The 21,770-nt window shown below is 33.6% G+C and overlaps 3 protein-coding genes across 4 annotated transcripts; 1 reads left to right on the plus strand and 2 right to left on the minus strand.

Annotated features, from left to right (window-relative positions):
- Positions 1 to 121: 121 nt before the first annotated feature.
- On the minus strand, positions 122 to 1,827 carry LOC148253147 (uncharacterized). The gene has a single exon (XM_088207575.1). The coding sequence runs from the start codon at positions 1,676 to 1,678 to the stop codon at positions 488 to 490; it is 1,191 nt and encodes a 396-aa protein (XP_088063701.1). The 5' UTR covers positions 1,679 to 1,827; the 3' UTR covers positions 122 to 487.
- A 2,347-nt stretch (positions 1,828 to 4,174) lies between these two features.
- On the plus strand, positions 4,175 to 10,462 carry LOC110815718 (bifunctional purple acid phosphatase 26). 2 transcript variants are annotated; one of them, XM_022043647.2, is made up of 10 exons: positions 4,175 to 4,331; positions 4,859 to 5,048; positions 5,582 to 5,782; positions 6,104 to 6,215; positions 6,813 to 7,039; positions 8,416 to 8,554; positions 8,839 to 9,059; positions 9,507 to 9,628; positions 9,734 to 9,895; positions 10,229 to 10,462. In XM_022043647.2, the coding sequence occupies exons 1-10, from the start codon at positions 4,201 to 4,203 to the stop codon at positions 10,311 to 10,313; spliced, it is 1,590 nt and encodes a 529-aa protein (XP_021899339.2). In that variant the 5' UTR covers positions 4,175 to 4,200; the 3' UTR covers positions 10,314 to 10,462. The 2 variants fall into 2 exon arrangements, with proteins under 2 accessions (XP_021899339.2, XP_088063700.1); XM_088207574.1 differs by having other exon boundaries at positions 4,309 to 4,386.
- A 270-nt stretch (positions 10,463 to 10,732) lies between these two features.
- On the minus strand, positions 10,733 to 19,495 carry LOC110815721 (synaptotagmin-5-like). The gene is made up of 13 exons (XM_088207573.1): positions 19,243 to 19,495; positions 19,048 to 19,154; positions 18,910 to 18,958; positions 18,624 to 18,744; positions 16,830 to 16,951; positions 16,413 to 16,514; positions 15,188 to 15,262; positions 14,141 to 14,220; positions 13,668 to 13,818; positions 13,354 to 13,584; positions 12,141 to 12,440; positions 11,678 to 11,791; positions 10,733 to 11,202 (listed from the first exon to the last, which is right to left on the minus strand). The coding sequence occupies exons 1-13, from the start codon at positions 19,345 to 19,347 to the stop codon at positions 11,056 to 11,058; spliced, it is 1,704 nt and encodes a 567-aa protein (XP_088063699.1). The 5' UTR covers positions 19,348 to 19,495; the 3' UTR covers positions 10,733 to 11,055.
- Positions 19,496 to 21,770: the final 2,275 nt, after the last annotated feature.

A 21,770-nucleotide genomic window follows, 5' to 3' on the forward strand; every position in this document is an offset into this window, starting at 1 on the left:
AAATCTTTTTCTTGTCTTAATCCAACTATCATTATACAACTCTTTTCATAAGAAGAAGAAGAAGAAAAGAAAAAAAAAAGGGAAGAGTAGAGATGAAAGATCAGATTAAGCAAATTCAATATTCGCAAACAATAATGTGTTTTTCTTTGCCAATGCACCAGTTTAGAATTAAACCTTCAAAATAAAAGGCTTTTCACCACAAAAGTTGCAAAAAAGTCTGCAACTTTCATGGATCCGTTCCATAACACCAAACGCATGAAAGGATGCCTTTAAAGAAAAGGGCCAAAGCAAAACGGTTATTTTCCATATCCAGAACTGAATTTTTACCAATGATTCTTCTATTCCCTATAGATTTGTATTTACAGTATTACTTCATCAACTTCTTCTTCTTCTTCTGCTGCTGCTGCTGCTGCTGCTGCTGTACTAGAACAATCAATAAGACCCAGAAAGGAAAAAGGGGGCAATTTCCTATTTGGCAATTATATTTTCAAGGGGAAGATCCCCACAAGACCTCAGCAAGAATTGTGGCAGCCTCAGCATCAGAAAAACATGCCTCCCTCACTCTCACCAAAATCTCCTGCTTGAATTCCCTCTTCTCCCTCTGCCTCAATCCCTCTCCAACTTCCAATTGCACTGCAAATCTTGCTACACAGCTAGCTAATGGGTAAGATTCTAACAACTTACTACTACCCCCTACCTCTCTCCTCTTCTTATCATTCCCATTAATCAAACCTCTGTTTTCGTACTCACCAATCAAATCCCCACCAAGTTCTGATCTTTGCAACTCCACAAGCTTTTTTATCAACCCTTCTTTCAGCATGGCTTCTACGGCCTCTCTGCGCCCGAAATACCCAATTTCGAGGATACAGTCCATGGCCAAGACTCGCATTTCCATGTCCTTGCTATCCAATAAGCTTATGATTTTGGGTATCTCGCCATGGGAGACCATCTCGTCCACAAACGGAGATTTTATCAATTTGATCAATGCACAGAGGACTTTCATCGAATGGGTGGTACCTATCTTCAAAAGTGCGTGGATAGTGGCACCCATCAAGACTTGACCCACGAAAACATCCTTGTTGAATCGAATCAAAGCCGCTATGCACCGAGCCGCGTGCTCCCTGACCTTATTCCGGCTATTATGATCGCAGAGAACCGACTGGAGCGAAAGGAACAGCTTCGATTTCAGCACAAGACTCTGCAACTCACGATTAAACCCCTGAGAAACCCGGTTCTCAAGCTGCGACAAGTGTTGAATCAACTCCTCTTCACTACTAAATATCCATTCCTTGAGAGCCTTCGTCAGCGTCTCGATGCTCTCACGGTCGATCCACGCTTGAATCTCTGACTCGATCAACCCCGCGACTCGGGAAATAGAGTGAGTCGATAACCGACGAGTCAAGAACTCTCTGAGACCATACCCGCTCGATCCCCTCAGAGTCTCCACAAGGGCTTTGAGGTTAGTAAGATGGTGAGCGAGAGTAGAGAGACGCGGGTCCCTGGACAGAATGGTATCAGACTCGGTCTGAAGCTCAAGCAGAGCTTTAATGGCGGATGAGTCGGAGTCGTCGGAATCAAGAGCGGGATGCGTCTGTAACTCGCGGGAAGCTTGTTTTAGAGCTTCAAGAACCTTCAGGACTCGCGGTTTGTCTTCCTTAGCCGGGTACTCCTGCTCCATGGATTGTACTGATGGCGTGAAGAGAGAAGCAGCAGAAGGTAATAGAAGAGAGTGACAGAGCGTAGGTTGGTGCAGCGAAAGTCCTGAGAGAGAGAAAAAATCAAATCCCAACCACTAGTCTCGCCATTTTGGATTTTTCTGATCCGTGTGATCAAAATGTTCCTAACCCGCTTATATCTTATAGAGCGTACTTCACTTCACACCCTAGAATTTCTCTTACCCTGCGGCAGTCTGATAAATTATAATACATTAGTATTTATGGTTTTTTTTTTCTTCATATTTTATTAATTTTAAAAGTGAAAGTAAAATATTATCTTTTACAATTTATTCTTATCTCAGTTCAATATATATATATATATATATATAATATCACATAATTCAGTTTTCCTTATTTTATATAAATTTTATTATTTCAAAAAACTCAAATTGTAATACAAAAAACAATAATATATATAAATAAAATCATGAATTAATGTGATAATATAAATAATATTTATTTATTTATTTATTTAATGTAATAGTGTATAATAATTATTTATTTAAATATTTTAAATATGTATCTAAATAAACTATAATTATTTATAAATTAATATTAATTTTATTTCCAAAAGAAAATATACGGTGTTAACCGGGAGTTGCGAATGCCAGCTGGAGCAGGCAACTGTAGACACGTGGCTGATTGATGGTGGACGGACCCACATATACCTGCTGAATTTCTTGATGACTTGCGTGACCATATTGAATTTCTTTACTATATAAATCAACCTCAAAATTTTTGGTATAAACATGGTTAGAGGTATCCGAAATTGACCATAGTGTATATAAATTATTAAATATAAAACAAAATTAATCTATTAAATTGACTAATTAAATATATTCATTGTGTATAAATAATATAATTATAATTGTTAAATTACTAACCCTAATCATAATCCCATAAATATAAATACCCTCTTGTAATTTATTATTAATTTTTTATTATACATGTCGAAATCTAAAAATCAATTGGCTATTTTTTTTTTAAATCAATTTAATCATTAATATGTGCTACCAATAACCACTCCCAAATTATGTTTTTTAATGGAAACATGTATATAATAATGTATATTTGTATTATAATATAAAGTTTTGGGAAATATTATTTCGTTTGTAGGGTAGGCGGGCCGGAACCATAATTTTGGTCTCTAATGAAGAGCAAAACGTGACCGAATTATTAATGTCCAATATGATAATTAACTTATGCTCTATAATAAATATAAACGTGTCATATTTATAATACATGTAAGCATATATCATATGTGTTGCTAAATTAAAATAATAATAAACCTCTGTAATTTTTATTTAATTAAGTTATGGCATTTCAAAATATGTCCAAAATTCAAGATAATAATGAAGTTAAATCATATGTGATAAGTGTATATATAATTATCTAATATATGTAATAATTACGTAAACGAGTACACTATAAATTATCTTATAGATTACAGATTACGTATATTATATATATATATATATACACATATACATAAACATGTGAGAGCTTTAAAATATAAATATACAGATTTTACCTCAGCAATTTTTTTATATTTTTAAAAATTTTAGTAGATGAGATTTTATTGGGCTTTTTTTATTAGTTTATTCATAAATAAATTATAATTAATTAATAATATAAATATAAATAGAAAATACCGACCACTCTTTTTCCTATTTAAATACATCGAGAATTCTTTGCAGATGAAGAGATGTCAGAGGGGCTTCTGACTTCCCAAACGGATCCTCCTATATCTATATATAAACGCTGGTTTATCAAGAATATGCAAGAAAAGCACTTCGAATTGTTGATTCATCGTCAGAGATGGCTTAGAACATTATGTTTGGATAATTTTTAACGATAATTAATTAATGTGCGGTAATTACAGTAATTAGATGATAACAACATATGATGAAAATGACAAAAAAAATTTATGTTTGGATGATTGTATATTAATATATGTTAATCACATATTTTTATTTGGATAATAAGATAATATGATTGTATTTTCAGTAAATGATATATAAAAAATATATAATAAAAAAATTAAATTATTTATCAAATATAATTATATTTATATTTAAATAAATAATAAATTATGAAGATAAAAATAAAATTAAATATATTATATAAAAGTATAAAAAAAATAATAACATATAATTTATTTGATGATTTTAAAATTTATTTTAAAATTATATAAGAGTATCAAATACTATTAGTTATTATTTAAAATTAAAATAAATATAATTTTTTACGTCATAAATTATTATACATTAAAATTAAAATTTTATGTAATTACAAGTCAGAATGATTGGTTGGTTATGACATTTTCGAAAGAATAGTTGGTACGTCAGCACATACGACAGAATCGAGATACCAGTTTGTAAGTTACAAGTTGCAGATTGCAGTATACGATAAGGCAAAAAAAAAAAAAAAAAAAAAAAAAAAACCATAAATATTAAATATCAGGCAGAGTAGATGATTGGGTGACATGGCTGTCACTTTCTCCCCCACACCGCGTCACTCTCCCTCCCACCATCTTCTGCTCGAAAGTCACAAAATCCGTTTTTCATCCGTCTCTCAACTAATCTCTTATCTTCTCCGTCGCAAATGCTTCAAGGGGTATCTCTTCTCACCTCTCTCTCCCTCTTTACCTATTGTACATCTATCTACGAATGTATGTTCTACGTCATGACTCTCTTCTTTGTTTGATTAGTTGGTTACGCTTAATTACTCGTTCGATGTCGATCGTTCATCTCCGAGTTCATTTGCTTTGTCCGTTATTCTTGATCTTCATTTGATTAGGTGATGTTTAGTAGTTTTATTTAGTCATGGATTTGAAAATGGAGTTGATATTTGGGAAGTGAACTGGCTTAATTCAAGTTAGTAACTGAATAAATGGAAGCGAGGCGATAGATTAGAAAGTTTTAGACAGGAGGATATCATTTTCTTGATTCAGTATAGTTCTTCTTAATGGAGGGGAACGGACTGAGCGTAAAAGTTTTTTTGTAATTGTTTTTGGGTGCTATTAAGTTAATTAGAAGATTTAGCGTGAGTAATTGGTTCCTATTTTGTGGTTGGATCCTTGGCATTGATTTCTCTTTAGTGCGGCTGATAATTTTATGACTGGCTGATTGATCCATTGTCAGGTCTGAGATCTCGAAGATGCAGTCCCTGTTGCTTCAGTTCCTACTGACATCATTTGTCTTCTTGAGCTATCTGAATAGCGGGGATGCAGGGATAACGAGTAAGTTCACAAGGGGTGAGTGGCCATCCACCGACATCCCACTCGACAACGAAGTGTTTGCAGTTCCAAAGGGTCATAATGCACCACAACAAGTATGTTTATCTTTTCAAGCACATTCTGCTGTAGAAGCTCCGTAATATGGCAAAGCACGTGAGACTATATATGCCTCGCCTCTCTTTTGTGCACTCTTAATCACGGTAGAAATAAAGGCAGTACTTTTTGTTGGGGTTCGGGGTTTGTTTCATATCATTTTTCCAGGTTGGAAGTTAAAAGATTTTAGTACTACTTTCTTTTTAGACGGGATATATGCGTGAAAAGGCTTCATTCACTACTGTATATTACTGTTTTTATTATAGTTCAAATCTACATAATATATGCGTGAATAGGCTTCATTCACTACTGTATATTCTTGTTTTTATTATAGTTTAAATCTACATAATCGTTTCTTATGAATCACGTCTCATAATTTTCCCACATTTTTCTAAATATAGTCCTACATATAGTTCTTATGAATCATGAATTTCCCACATTTTTCTAAATATAGTCCTACATATAGTTCTTATGAATCATGAATTTCCCACATTTTTCTAAAAATGGATTTAGAGTGTTATGGCTACTGCTGTAGGTTCATATTACCCAAGGTGATTATGATGGAAAAGCTGTAATTATCTCATGGGTGACACCTGATGAACCGGGGTCCAGCAAAGTGCAATATGGAACCTCGGAGAACAAAAATGACTTTACTGCAGAGGGGACTGTGACAAACTACACATTTTACCAATATAAATCTGGCTACATCCATCATTGTCTTGTGGATGGACTTGAGGTAATTCTTAGTTGAATTATACAAAATGTATTTTTACAAATTGCTTAATTTTCTCTCAGTTGAAAGCAATGGTTTTTTTGCATGTTGCTACATATGATTGCCTTCATATAATTGATTCCCAGGGTAAGCATGCATTTAAATTACTAACTAAACTGCTTATATTTGCAGTAGTTGCATTATATAGACATGCCTGTTTCTTCTGTTGTTTATTAAAATTTTAACTTTTTGAGTAATCACTATATATCTTCACACTCACAATTATGCATGAATCAAAATGTGCAACTGGATTTTGCTAAAATATGCTCCACTTGCTAAAATCAGCACAACACCAAGTACTACTACAAGATCGGCAGCGGTGATTCTTCTCGAGCATTTTGGTTTACTACACCTCCAAAGGTTGATCCAGATACTCCTTACAAATTTGGGATCATTGGTTAGTCTCTTCCCATATTTCCAGGATTAATTTTATATTTCTGAGTAATTTGGAGAGTTAGGATTCGTAAAATGCTGAATGAGTTTTCTTTGCTTCATTTAAATGGTTCACTATTCTGAATCCTGAATGATTCTCCCTGGAGGAGCATATGTGCAGAATTTGTGTTCGTTGTCCTTTTAGTAACATTCTTTATTATCACGGTAATTGCCTATCACTTAATAGATAATGTTACGAACCAACAGTTTTGATCCAATGGTTATTTCTGCTCTCCTCTATGTTGTATAGTCAGTTTAAATCTTATTTTATGCAAATTCTTTGTTCATTTCTTCATTCTAAAGAATGTTAGAAAATAGGGACAAGAGATTCTTCACTGATTCTAAATTAGCACCTGCCTTCCCCAGCTTCTTGGAATTTATTCCTCTCTTTTTTCTTTGTTCTTGTAGACACATTTCAGGACTCTAATCTGTTATAAGCATGATATCATATGCATGTTTATTGTACTGATAATTTGTTCAACTGCAATTATTTTATATTAATATGTAGTGATGCCTCTTTTATATATACTTTTGCTGACCATTTTGTTCACTTATATCGCAGGTGACTTGGGCCAGACATATAATTCTCTTTCCACACTTCAGCATTACATGCAGAGTGGAGCCCAAGCTGTATTATTTGTTGGAGATCTTTCTTATGCTGACAGATATCAGTATAATGATGTTGGCATAAGGTGGGATTCATGGGGGCGTTTTGTTGAGCAAAGTACTGCATATCAGCCATGGATTTGGTCTGCTGGAAATCATGAAATAGAATACATGCCGTACATGGTAAAGATTTAGTTGCCTCTAATGAGATCTATTTTCTCCTTTTCGCACTTATTTTAGATCCATCCTGTTCATACTGGATGTTGAAATCTGTTTATAGAGGAAACCCTTGGGCTTCTTCGGGTGCTTTTATGATGCATTTTTCTCCTATTTAGTTTCTTTTAGTCTTTTATTCTGTCAGATTGCCTTTGGATTTTATTAACGTTGCTCCTTGTTAGATGATAAACATTTGATCTCTCTACAATGTTCTTATAAAAAAGACGAGAATATCAATAGTCATCCATTTCATATTAACTACTATTCCATCAATTTGCATTCTGAGCAGTTAGAAAGGGAAAAAACACACTTACTGAACAAAAGAGGTCAGTCATATCACGGCCATAACCAATTCTAGAGGTTCTCATGCTTAGAGCTTTTCACATTTACTTTAGACTTTAGGATTCTGGAGCTAGTTCATATAGACTCCGAAGATAGCTTATTTATGAGCTGCCCTGGAAACCCTTTGGTGAAATATGTATAAAGTATAACTGTACTTTCCTATAGCCTCCACAGTATCAAGTTTGTCTTCTTCGAATCTTTCATTGGGGTATAATGTAACATAAAATCACATCAACTAGAAGTATGCAAGACTTTCTTAACATGTATGAGACACACAAGAATCTCATGTATAACGACCAGGGTCCAAGCACCATTGACAAACAACCTTTCTGACCTAAACCATTAACCATCAAAATTTAAGCTCAAGTTATCGGTTATGCATGACTCTTAAAAATTTAAGCTCAAGTATTAGTAATATATAACTTAAACTTTTATATGGAACTCAACAATCAGATATTTTTATAATGCGGGATTGAAGTATAACTATCTTCACTAGTCAAGTTCTTGATATCTTTATTAAAGTTACACATCACACAATAACAAATTATAATCTAAAAGTCCACAAAATAAAAAATCATACTAACCAGGGTCACCGAACTGGTACGTAGCTTAATAGCATTTGTAATGATCCGGGCCCAAATGCTGGTCGAACAACCTTTGATTCCCAACTCTTAAAAGTCTAAACTTAGATTATTAGTAATATGTTATTTGAGTTCTTATAGAGAGTTTAACAATCACGTATCTTTCCGATATGCAATTAAGGTATAATATCATGTCTATTAAAGTGTGTTTAAATTGAAAGAGTGTTTATATACACTAGGATTCAGCAGCTGTGGGTTTCCCTTTTGTTTGATCAAAAAGCAGATTTCAATTTTGTAGAGTAGTGCATAATGCATAAGGTATATGATTGCTTTTGTAGTAAACATGTTTATCTTTTAGCAGCATATCCTACAGATTTGTAGTTCTTTAGTTCTCAATTTATCATGTATGTGAATGTGTAGGATGAAGTTGTTCCATTTAAATCCTATCTTTATCGGTACCATACGCCTTACTTGGCTTCCAAAAGCAGCAGTCCCCTTTGGTATGCCATCAGACGTGCATCTGCTCATATAATCGTGCTCTCCAGCTATTCTTCATTTGGTAACTTGCCATTTTCTTATTATCTATTGATTTCTTATGTTGATTCAAATACTCCCAGTATTTAAGTTTTTCTTCTATGAAATTCATCTCAACCATGGGTTCTTTCGTACTTCTTAATTGTTATGTTCATGCATAGTGCTATGATGATTGATTGTTGTAGGTGATTGATTATCATAGGTCCATTCACACACCTTAATGTATAGTTAATGCACAACACCTTAATGCAGATGCTGTCTGCTGCGTCTTTAGATCTTTAATCAAATATTGATTTAACATTTCTACAGTTAAGTACACACCACAATGGAGGTGGCTCAAAGAAGAATTTGAAAAGGTTGACAGACAGAAGACACCTTGGCTCATTGTTCTCATGCATGTCCCAATATACAACAGTAACGAAGCACACTTCATGGAGGGTGAAAGTATGAGATCGGTCTTTGAGAGTTGGTTTGTCCATTACAAAGTTGATGTCATCTTTGCTGGCCATGTCCATGCGTATGAAAGATCAGTATGGTTTTTCTTTGAACTCCCATTTTTTGAGCACTAAAACTACATAATTTAATGGTCTCTGAATTGAGGCAGCTCTTAAAGGTTCAGGTACCTGTTATATACATGGTATTTGCTGTATGCTGTTCTTGAGTTGTGTTTTAATTTCAACGTCTAAGAGTACGACAAGGAAAAAATTTGATGGGTATGATTCACTTTGCTCAAGCTAATCCTAAGGAATAATCATGATTACCAAGAATTTTCCTGGTAATGGAGAGGAAATCTCTTCGAGAAGATAACTCTTGGTCAACATCCTTAAAATTTATAATATCTTGGTAACCGGTGAACTAGACTAAATAGTTTTGCTAGTTATAATCCCCTGCTTCACTAGCAGAAGTCATATATATATTTATATGATGAATTTTATGCCACTATCTGTTGCTGCTGATTTACAAATTCCTAATTTCAGTATCGGGTTTCAAACATACGTTACAATGTATCGAGTGGTGATCGTTATCCAGTACCAGACAACTCAGCTCCCGTTTACATTACTGTTGGAGATGGAGGAAATCAAGAAGGTCTAGCTGGAAGGTGAGTTGTACGTAGTAAATGAGTTATCATCCTTTTTGTTTCTCATTATTACCAGCAGCGGCAGCATTCTTAATCATTTTAATAAATTCTTTATTGCAACTTTAGGTTTATGGATCCACAACCAGATTATTCTGCATTCCGAGAAGCCAGTTACGGGCATTCTACATTGGAGATTAAGAACAGGACACATGCAGTCTACCACTGGAACCGCAATGATGACGGGAAGAAAGTGGCAACTGACTCATTTTTATTGCACAATCAGCATTGGTTAGTACAACGATTATTTCATTTTTTTTATTGGTCACGGGCAGATGCACCTGAACACATTACACATACGAAGGGAGCAAGTTGGCAGAACATGTTTTCTGGTTTGAATTAAACACATGCCAAGATGGTACCAAATAGCTGGCCGTGCTGTTATTAATTGCACAAAGCCTAGTCCGTTCTGTTTGCTGATTTATGCATGATCAGGCACAAGGCCGCACTCAGAACATCGATTTCTATCTTTTTTGTCATTGATTTACACCTTTACTTCTCTATATATCCACTTACCTTGTGTTCTTCATAAAATCACACCGCGAATTAACTGTATTTGTGCAGGGGAAACAACATACGGCGGCGGAGAAAACTGAAGAAGCATTCTTTAAGGAGCGTTGTTGTTGACTGGATTGCCGCTGGAAAATAATGAATTTCAGCGAAGTTGACGAAACTGCCACTATATTTGTCGAATGGGACTCTTTTCCATCTTTTGTTGGATGATGATTTCACATTCATCAAATCTGTCTTTGAAATTCTCATAATTTAAATTATTAGTCAAAATGTTTGTGATCCTTCTTCCCTGGTTTCAGATAATAAATATTTCATCAATCTACATGAATCATTTAAAATGAAAAAATAAAATAAAATAAAAGATTTTAACTCTGTGAACCCAGCAGTCAACATTTTGCAATGACTTATAACTTGTTCTCTGTTGAATCCATCCTAGCCCCTATCTGCTAAAGAGAGGCGAAAAAAGATTCCGACACTTCAATTATGTAAGTTAATTGAAGGCAGAGGTGCTGAATTTCGTTTATTGTCTAGCTAACTGGACCAATTTATAGTTGATTTGATTAGAAAATAAACTACAGAGATCATTTCTGCATTATTAACCTTCCGACCAGTGAAATCTTTCTAAAAAGTTACAATGTTGAAGAGTGTCACCGAGCAATCTCAAAATACTTCTTCCGTTCCGCGAATATCTAAATTGTATTTTCCCTAAAACATATATGACTTTACATTCAACCTAATGCTACTCAAATTCTATGTACAGTGTAAGCAATAGCTCTCTCAAAAACACATGCAAGGTTTATTTATCGTGTCGGTGTCAGGTATACATCTTGAGAGCTATGATTCACTGTCTCTGCTATATGAAATAACTTAGAGTTCACTCACGATTCTCGATAAATTGGCTGCGGCATCCACTTAAGGTGTAAATGCAATCTTCCTGATTTACTTCCATCAAGCTGGAAATAATCTCTGAATTCACCTTCCAATATGACCCGAGTCAACGTCAATATGCATCTTCCCATATAGTCCTGCAAAATTCGAAGTTATCTAGATTAGCATTCTCTTGGTCTGAGGTTCTACTTTTCTGTGAACACTCAAATCATTGCAGAAAATTCATAATTTTTTTTCTTCATTAGTCAATCAGGATACCAAAATCACAACCTCATTTTCTTCTAATCTTATAATTGATAGATCTTATTCTTATCTTTGTGTAAAGTCCTAAACTATGTGGACCTTTTTTGTGTATGTGTGTGTATATATATATATGCTTACACATTTACTCCAAAATTTACAAAAATGAGGCATGTGAAATAAGTGACTTAGATATCAAACTTAAACTGACAGTTAAATGTCCAATCTCTATTATTGATGTTCCAACACTAAACCTCTAGTTTTGATACCATAGTTCTGATACCATGTTAAATTATTAGACTGTAATAAATTATTAAATGATAGAAAAGTTCCAAAAAAACTATTTATCTTCTAGCAACAACTGAATTTTACCTTCCCAAATGTATCATGGTCCCAAACTTCGAGAATTAGCATGTCATGCAATCCGTCCTCAACGACAAAGTCAAAGGTTTGATTCCAAACAGGATTCAAGCTGTCGTTCACAACCTGGGGAGAAAATAATGAGGGAAATATTTTAAGTGTCTGGTCTTCAAAATAATTCACACTATTTTAACATCACGTTCTGGAGGCACAAGGTGGGCAAAGAAAGGGCCAAGGTAACTGCCAATTGATGGATCCCCTTCAGAACATCGTGTAAGGCAAAATAGAAAATAAATCTTAATATTTCATAAGGAACATCAAGAAACATGGGTGAAGCTATGGGATTCCTTGCCCCAGTATTTATGGGAAAAATAAACCACTAAAAATAAATGAAAGTAAACGAACTTAATAAGGTTACTTCAGAACTATCAAAAAAACACAAAGTGATGGAGATCCTTGGTAACCAAAATCTTACCCTTGTTTTGTTTCTCGTTTCTGATTTCTTCATTGTCAGTACGACATAAGGATCAGCCTTTCCCATCAAATCTACCACGGGCAAGTCTTCAGCAGATATAATGGTAACAGACAATACTCCTCTAACAATAACCTCCCTTTTTTTCTGTGTGATTGCTCTTTCACTTTCAATTGCCTCTACTGTTCCATTAACACCACTTTTAAGAACTTTCTCCAAAGAGGTCATCGAGAAGTTAGGGGCAAAGGGATTAACGAAGCCATTCTCCATCCCGAAAGGACAGTATAAAACTTCCAAATGAACCTAAACAGACAATAAGTAACTTACATAAGGAAAAATGTAAAAAAAACACCATTTGTTGACAGAAATTATAGAGAAGAACTTCCAGATATCAGACTGAAACTCAAGATTCTATGAAAAGCTCTAAATGCACTTGAAGAAAAACAAAAGAAGAGAGGAACTTTCAATTTCTAAATTATTTGCTTTCCTATGATAATACAAAAATTAAACCCCATGTAAATAACAAGAAGACAAGTAGAACCATCTATGGAAATAACTGAGTGCATGTTCACAGAGGAGAGAGAGATTCCAATTCACAAAGCCAAAATAGAAAAACAAAAGAAGAGAGAAAACTTTCAATTTCTAAATTATCAGCTTTCCTACGATAATACAAAAATTAAACCCCATGAATAACAAGAAGCAAGTAGAACCACCTATGGAAATAATTGGGTGCTTGTTCACAGTGGTATAGTAGATTCCAATTTACAAAGCCAAAATAGGAAATCTCAAATTTTCCAAGTATAGAGAAACCTTTGAGAGCATGGCCTAATCAAGGAGAGAGAGCATTCTTCCTTCTCTTAAACCTTCCAGCCTTCCAAATTAAAAAACCAAAATAGAAAGTATTGAGCACATGGCCTTATCAGGAGAGATAGCATTCTTCTTTCTCTATCAACTTTCAAACCCTCATACAAGAAAATTTAGATCTTATTTCAGCAACATAACTGATTTTATCAATAAGCAAATTGACACTCACAATATTGATCATTTGTTCTTACTATCTTTGTTCCAGAAACACTAAGTCAAGCCTACATTACATTCTTTATTATAAAAGTAGAGCATGATTACTTCATCAATGCTAGCAAAGTATATTGTGTCAAGAAAAGAAGAGAGTTTTCCTACAGCATTCTTTTGACATAATCATTGTAGAGGTTCTCACCTGCCCCCGATATTTATTATCTCTCTGAACCTCCAAATCCTTAACCAGATTTAACCACACATCCTTCACTTTACCAGGCTCAAGTTCATTTATCCGCACTTGAGCACAGCCAATGAGCTCAGATGCCTGAAGGCCCTCGTCATCGTAAATCTTTACAACCAAATGCTGAGTAGATGCATCTTCAATAACAAATTCAAAGTGCTCATTCCAAATGGGATTCAGATCATTGTTCTGAAGGAGAAGAAATTACAGACACTCCATTTAACCACAGTAGAGGGGCAAAAAGAAGCAGAAAAGCCAGTAGAACAACTTACAATTGTTTTGCTAGTTTTTGTTCTTTCACGTAATGGGCGCACAAATAATTTAGCATAGGGATCTGACTTTCCGATAATGTCCTTATTTGTCAAGTCCTTCGCCTGCACAAGTTTCACCTCTAATGTTCCGACAGGCTTTAGCTCCAGATCACTGAAAAAGGAGAGACATTAGCTTCTATCGAGTGCTAGACACAAAATAAACCTGGTACATATCAGATAGCAGATATTATTGACTCTCCATCCTCCTTGTCCTCTATTGCTCATATGCAGAGAAGCCCCACCAACAACCTCAGCCAGAGAGAGAGAGAGATTTTGAACCAAGCTACCCCTCTGAACAACTCAACTAATTCATTTGTAAGGGACTCGTCTACCAATTGGATAGCCGTAGTACTTATTAAGGACAACAACAACAACTATAATAGTAATAATAGTCTAAATTTACAATTATGATGCATCCATCGAAAAATACATACCTATAATCACCAGGCAAAATGGGAATAACTTTCCTAACAGGCCATGTGATGGAGTCTTCAACAGCATTCCGTATTGTCTCCTGTACAGGTGAAAATAAGCAGACTGAGAAACAGCTGACGCAAAATCACTGCACTCAATCCTATATTAATAGAGGTTTTACCACTCATATAATAATAAACTTGTTCTGCAATATATAACCAAGCCTTTTATGTTTTTTATTTCTCTTGAAAGATACTAACGAGACTAGGTAAGAAATTTTACAACCTCCAGCAACCATTTTGGTTTTCAAATATGAAAAGACCTTCTAAAACAGAAACTCTAAGAGTAATTTTTACACACAGAAACTATCATATTAACCCTTTTTTTTTTTTTTAATTTTCATGTCAATATTATATAAAACCTCAAAGGAAAGTATAATAAGTTCAGACCAAAATAACAAAATTTATGCCAAACTTCTTACAATTTTTTGAGCTTTGGGCTTCAACAAGAGCTTTCTTAAGCAGAACCAAAAGGCACTTACATATACAAGGAAGTATTTTTCTTTCTCCATAATCTCCTCTATTTACTTTTTTCTTGTTCTTACAGTGTGAATAATGAATACTATCTTTCTTAGGCAGTGAATATCAATTTTTATGAACCTTTTTCTTTATATTCCAACAGAAGAATTCTAAGCATGAAAGTTAACCTATCAATGAACTAAGTGACTACATGGCAGCCACTAGTTAAATCTCAATAAAATGTCTATTAATTTAAAATTTAGCTTGAATTCAAAGTAACTCATGCTCAATTACATGTAGAAGCATTTTGGAGACATTAACTTCTATATAGTTGAAAAATAGAAGATTCTGTCTTCTGACTGAAAATGATTTGGAAGAATCTCTCAAGGAAATTATTCGCTCAGGTTTTTAGAAAAACTCACCAACAGGTTTACTTACAGAACATTTACATTTGGAGCAGTCAAAACTGAATTTTCATAGAAAAGAGTCAAAGAATAATGCAGCAATAAAAGAGGGAGGATAAGAACCAGAAACGGGAGTTGCACCAACCTCAATAGCACTAGAAAGTCCGGGAACTGATGATATGTCGCCACCAACAACTTTTAGTGTGAAATCCATCTTCTTCTGCAGACCAAAAATCAGATTATCACTTCAAATTCTATATGACGCGTAGATACATGGATGTTTTTATGGCTGTGGGTGTGTAAGCAATGACTATGTTAGAAGATGAATGTGCACGGATGCACTGTGCAAGAAAGAAAAAGAGAAGTTCCTACAGGCCTGTTAAAAAATATATTCTCATGGACTATACTGAAAACATTGAACATAAATAAGCAGCTAGTACTTTCATCAGTGTTTTAGTATTTGGACAGTCATGGGATAGATCAGCAGATCCGGCAGATGGAAGATTTAGTAATCTGTTTTGGTTTCAATAACTTTATTTTCACTATATGTTTTGTTCCTTAGATGCAGGAATGTTCAGTTATTGGAAGCTAGAGGCAGTTATGTCCTCATCCTGAAAATTATAGCTACAATCAGTTCTGGCAATAGAAGTAGCAAATTGAAGTCTACGTTTCTGACTACTTTCTTACTCAAGGATATCACTCTCTTCTCCTTAATGAGCCCAAACTTTCCTGCTCAAAATAGGTAAGAAAGAAAGACATTGCAAAATACTGCAAATTTTCATTCTCACTTTCCAGTCCGAAGACCCTCAATCAGATTCAGGGTTAAGGATCATATCACATATACTCTGGCTGATAAGTAATACCCAAATCCACTTTGGTAGGGATAGTTAGGTGAGAGGGTGGATGAATGTGCACGTTTGTTTTGTGAGAAAGACAGAAACATGCACCATCTACAGGACTGTCAAAATGTTATATTCAGGCTAATAACTAATATTTCATAGTTCATTTCTAAATCAACGGACATCAAATCAGATTAGGTTTGATTCTGCCTCATTTTCTACCTAGAATGCTAAAGTTCCTAGGAATTTGATTCTAAAGAAGATCGAAAAAGGTCCATACAAATTCACTTTTACTATGCTTGTTGATTTGACACTGTGCATTCCATCTGCATGAAGATAAAATCAAATCCTCCACAACTCAAGTCAATTACATTTAGGTAAACAATAACCATACTGACTTACTAACTAGCTGTTTTTAAAATGATGTCTACTGCACATATTTACATGACAATCAACCCTCTCTTTCTATCTGCATATCTTCACATACTTGTAAAAAAAAAAGCTTCCGAGATTCTAGAAAGGATAACATACTCTCTCCCTCAAGGAATAACAGACAGCTCCAAAGCATGGAAACTGATCAACTAGTGGTTTGAAGATCAACCTGAAAACCCCAGCGAATCCGATATCTTTCACCTAGACACAGAAGATTAGGAAAAAATGAGATGAACTGTAACAGTGAAACTGGAAATTCATTTACCATTATGGCTTTAAAGAGAGCATCAACAATAACTAATAAAAGCAAAAAGATTACTCCTTAGATAAAAATCCATTGGAGGAAAATATAGGAAGAAGATACCAAAACAAACAGTAGTTCCCTTTTCTCACTCAAATCCCACAGGAAAACATATACACAACACAAATTTATGAGTTCCATAGACATTAGCATGCAAGTTTAATAACTTGTCAAGTAACAGCGAAAAGAAGCAAAGCATATGTGTAGTCAATTACCTGTACAGGCAATGCTACACCAAGTCTGGTTTTGATATCAAGTATTATACTTGGATTCCCATCCCACTGCATTTCCAGTTCCATGGTAATTCCACTTCCTCCATCTTCGATAATAGAAACACCTAAAATCACATTGATGAGGAAAATTCATTGTTAAGAACGCACCAATTCACATAGCCTTTACTATTGAGTTCCCTTGTGCTTGGGAAACATGATACAAGAGGGAAAATATCAAGGTATGCAGACTGCCATCAGAAATCCAAGCTAGAATTAATTATTACTTCCGTTGACGATCTTCTTAATATATATATACAGATACTCATGTATTTGTCTGTATATGCATATATATAAATTGTTATGATGTGTCTAGTTTCCAAGAATGCCAGCAAATATGACATTTTCCAGATAGTGGAATGGCAAACAATCAGGGTTTTGGGGTGCACAGGCAGCCACTGGTTTACAGGATAACCTATTTAGCATTTTTTCACTGCAGCTCTATATATATGTTTATTTGTATCTCAAAGCTGACTTCTAAATTTATCTTGTGAGAATTGGGTGCACTGAACCTCTAAATCGGAAAGAGAAAAACATAGTGTAATGGTCATAATTTTTCATGGCGAATTTAGATTCATCCCACTTGTAGAGTAGGTTATTTTGAAAACCATGCAAACTTTACACAACTTTTAATTTCTTGTTTTCAATTTATTTGCTAATCTATCACATGGCAAAATATATATATATATATGCACATGATTTTTTTTAATTAAATATATATATACATGATTATTTGCTAATTTATCACATGGCACAAAATATATATATATAGATATGTAAATGGTTCAAAATGATGCAAATTAAATAAATAAAATCACATTACAAAATAGTTTGCCATATTAAATAGGATACAAGAATCTTCTTTCTAAAACTTATCACAACTAGAATAGAAGTTAATTCAACAACGCAATCCTCTTAATTCCAAACTAGATAGGACTGGATGTAGTTATGGAACTTGGTGTATAAACCCCTGAAGAATCAGCTCAATAATGGACTTTTTTTACTTGGTAACTTATAAGTTTAGAGATTGTATTGGTTATCTATGTCATCAAAACATGTCAAAATGGGTTCTTCCTTGAGCACTATCCTACATATCATGTTGTCGGCCTCAATAAGAGCCAAATAGGCAAGCTAATAAGCCTACAACAACCAATCTATAGAAGTTTATGAAAAACATCCTACCTGGTCATTTCTAAAAATGGGCAATCCGACAAGTAAGTTAAGAGTAATACAGACAATAATATAGCATATAAAAATCTTAAATACCAAGTGAAAATAAAACCTTGCTATTAAGCTGCCACCTCCCTGGTTTAGGCACCTACTAGTTCTCCCAACCTTTATCTCATTTGAAACTCAAAAGATTTTCCTATTCAGTTCTTTGATCCTATTGGAGATCTTTTTAAGAAGCAAATAAAGTAGAAGTTACTCCTTATGGAATCCTAATTCTAGCCAAAAATGATCTAATATGGGATTGCCCTGAATTAGAATAAAACTGAATTCAAATTAATCATCATAACATCAAATGTCTAATATAGCCTTCATTTCATTTTATTTTTAGCATGAATAATATCAAAAGCAGGATCAGATTATTCTCCAATTAAGTACAAAATCAAATTAGTAGAAGGCAAATAATTCCTCATTGATTCAACGAACTTAATTACAACTGAAAATCTGTTTTTGTTAACTGACAAAATTATAATCCAATAATAAAATGGGAACTAGAGAAAAGGATCAACTGACCTGTAAATTGCGGAGCAACAGTACCGAGAGTAAATTTGGAGAATTTAAGAGATGATAGTACAATGGGTCTATATTGTTCAAGAATGGGCTCAACCGAGGACTTTATAAGCTCAGATGCTGCCTAGAATCCAAACACCATCAATTAGCCCCCAATATGAAATAAAAACTAACCCTAACATGCCTTTCCAAAATAACGATAACTCGGAACTCATAAAATGATTTAAAAATAATTTGAATTTGCTTTAAATTTTTTTAAAAAAGAAAAACTAAACCCATTGACAGGTACCTCATTGACATAGGGCCAGATCTTTGTGAGATGCTGATTAAGCCAAGTCAACTGAAATACACACACATATAATCAGTCCCTTCACTATGTCGGATATATAATTCCAAAAATGCGTAGGTAACGAGAGAGAAAGAACTAAACTTCTGGCGCTGCGAGAAGACAACCCAAGAGGGATAAAACTCAGGCGGCAACAGCTTCCTTGAATCGTCCACTGTCATCCTCGCAAAAGCAGCAACAGTAGTCGCCTGAAAACCAAAACCAAACTGATTAGAAACAACTCGGAACTTATTCTAGTAACTTCAAAACGAAAAAAGAGGGAGAGGAAGCACTCACGAGGTCTGAACGAATCTTGGATCGAGCATTCTCGCACCAGACAAAGCCGACGATGATAGATACACCGACGGCCAGCCCGATCACGACTCCGACAAAAAACGACATCTCCTCCGGACCGGATTGACCGGACGGTGGGAAAGTGCGAGAAAATGATAGAAAGAGAACGATGAAGAGAGAGATCGTACCGGTATACTGAAGTCAGTAAAAGGAGCTGATGAAAAAATCGTTATATAAATTTAATTAACAGATCAAATAAATTAAATTAAAATTAAAATGTTATTTATAACTAAACATGGTTTAATTAATTAATTTTAATGAATGGATTAAGAGTTAAATCGGTTGATTAGTTGTTCTTAAGACAGATTTTGGGCGGATTATTCCTTGTGCTTAAGGAAGTTTCTCTTTCGAATTTCCAGTGCCAAAGAAAAATTAGAGTCCGCGCTGCCGACATGAAGCCGACCCTTTCGATGCGGGGCCCGACCGTGCATCCATCCATTCTGGCAGCTTCTATGAGTTGGACCAATTAAAACTCGCCACGTGTAAAGGACCCAATATCATTGTCATGTGCTTTCTTAAAACAAATCAGTATTGATGAGGACGTGGCCCACGTGGCTAAGGCTTACGGTGACAAACTAATTTCCAACTTTTTTATTTTTTGGCTTTTAGTATAAAAATGTTTCTGACTTTTAATAAGATATTTAAAAAAATTTTATTAAAAAATAAAATATTATACGTTTAATTAAAATATTTATTAAAAAATAAATGGTTAATTTTAAAAAATAATTTAGAAATATTTTATAATTTTCATTATTAATAATTTTAAATAAATATTAAGATAATAATTAAATAATTTTAACATTTTATCACCTGGGCCTAAGTTCAATAAAGAATGTGTATTTAATTTCAGGCCCTGTAGTTTTTTAAATTTACAGTAACAGCCCATACCGTATGCCTGCGGCAAAAAATGGGCCTCGTCGTATGTCATTACTCGCGTAGGTCTTATCGAAGCGCAAGATCGAACTTAATTTCATATGAGAAAACGGATTCAACCCGAGTTTTATCACGTTTAAACCCTTAATGTTCTTCGAACTCCGAAGCGGATTTGAATCTTTTTCTAATTTTTCGAATTGTGTTAGGTTATGGGTTATTAGATTCGAACTCAATTCGGTTATTTTATTATATTAATATAATTATATTTTTATTTTTATTAATATAAATTAAAATATATCTACTAAATGTTAGCGTATCAAATCCGAATTTATATTTTAACGGAAACAAATTGTGTTTGGAGGGATAGAGTAAAACGAGTTTGATTGCAAAATATCATATGTGTCGGGGACAATATTTATATATTATGAAAGTTTATATTTATTTAAGAAAAATGTGTTTTTTTTTTTCAAAAAAAAAAAATAAAGCATACCAAAATATCTATTCATGTTATGATGCATATTGATGCTTATATTATGAAATGTATATTCTCTATACCCCGTCCGATATGAGAGACCACGTTTCCGGTAGGGTTTCTTACGGAACCGATCCATCCACCATCTCCCAAGATATTTAATTAAGCTGTCGACATTATCCATTTATTAATTTACACAATTTTTTTTATTTTTCTTAACGAAGCGCAAGATCGAACTTAATTTCATATGAGAAAACGGATTCAAAGCGAGTTTAATCACGTTTAAACCTTAATGTTCTCCGAACTCCGAAGCCAATTTGAATCCTTTTCTAATTTTTCGAATTGTGTTAGGTTATGGGTTATTAGATTCGGACTCAATTCGGTTATTTTATTATATTAATATAATTATATTTTTATTTTTATTAATATAAATTAAAATATATCTACTAAATGTTAGCGTATCAAATCCAAATTTATATTTTAACGGAAACAAATTGTGTTTGGAGGGATAGAGTAAAACGAGTTTGATTGCAAAATATCATATGTGTCCGTGACAATATTTATATATTATGAAAGTATATATTTATTTAAGAAAAACGTGTTTTTTTTTTCGAAAAAAAAAATAAAGCTTAGCAACATATCTATTCATGATGCATATTGATGCTTATATTATGAAATGTGTATATATATATATATATATATGTATATATGAAGACTATGGGAGATGGGAAGATGCCTCGATTGTTGTTTTGTGAAGGAATATTCACATGCTGTTTGATTCAGAAAACAGAAGAAAGTAGATACAAATTATTATATATATATATATATATATATATATATATAAATATCTCTCATTTACTATTAAATTAAAATGTTGGATAGCAAGATGTGTAATAACAAGGGTTATATTGAATATTAATATTTCAACGTTATTTGTATGTAGATATAAAATTACTTCATTTAGATTATATAATTTACCCAAATTTTTAATAATTTTATTTATAATAAATATATGTTAATATTTTGTAAAATAAAATATACTTTTTAAAACCGAATTGATAAATTAATTATCTATAATAATTGAAATAAAAAAAAATCTCAATAATAATTTAAAATAAACTATGGT

The sequence above is a fragment of the Carica papaya genome, chromosome 7 (genome assembly GCF_054855325.1).
Source record: "Carica papaya isolate Zhongbai chromosome 7, ASM5485532v1, whole genome shotgun sequence".
Taxonomy (NCBI): domain Eukaryota; kingdom Viridiplantae; phylum Streptophyta; class Magnoliopsida; order Brassicales; family Caricaceae; genus Carica; species Carica papaya.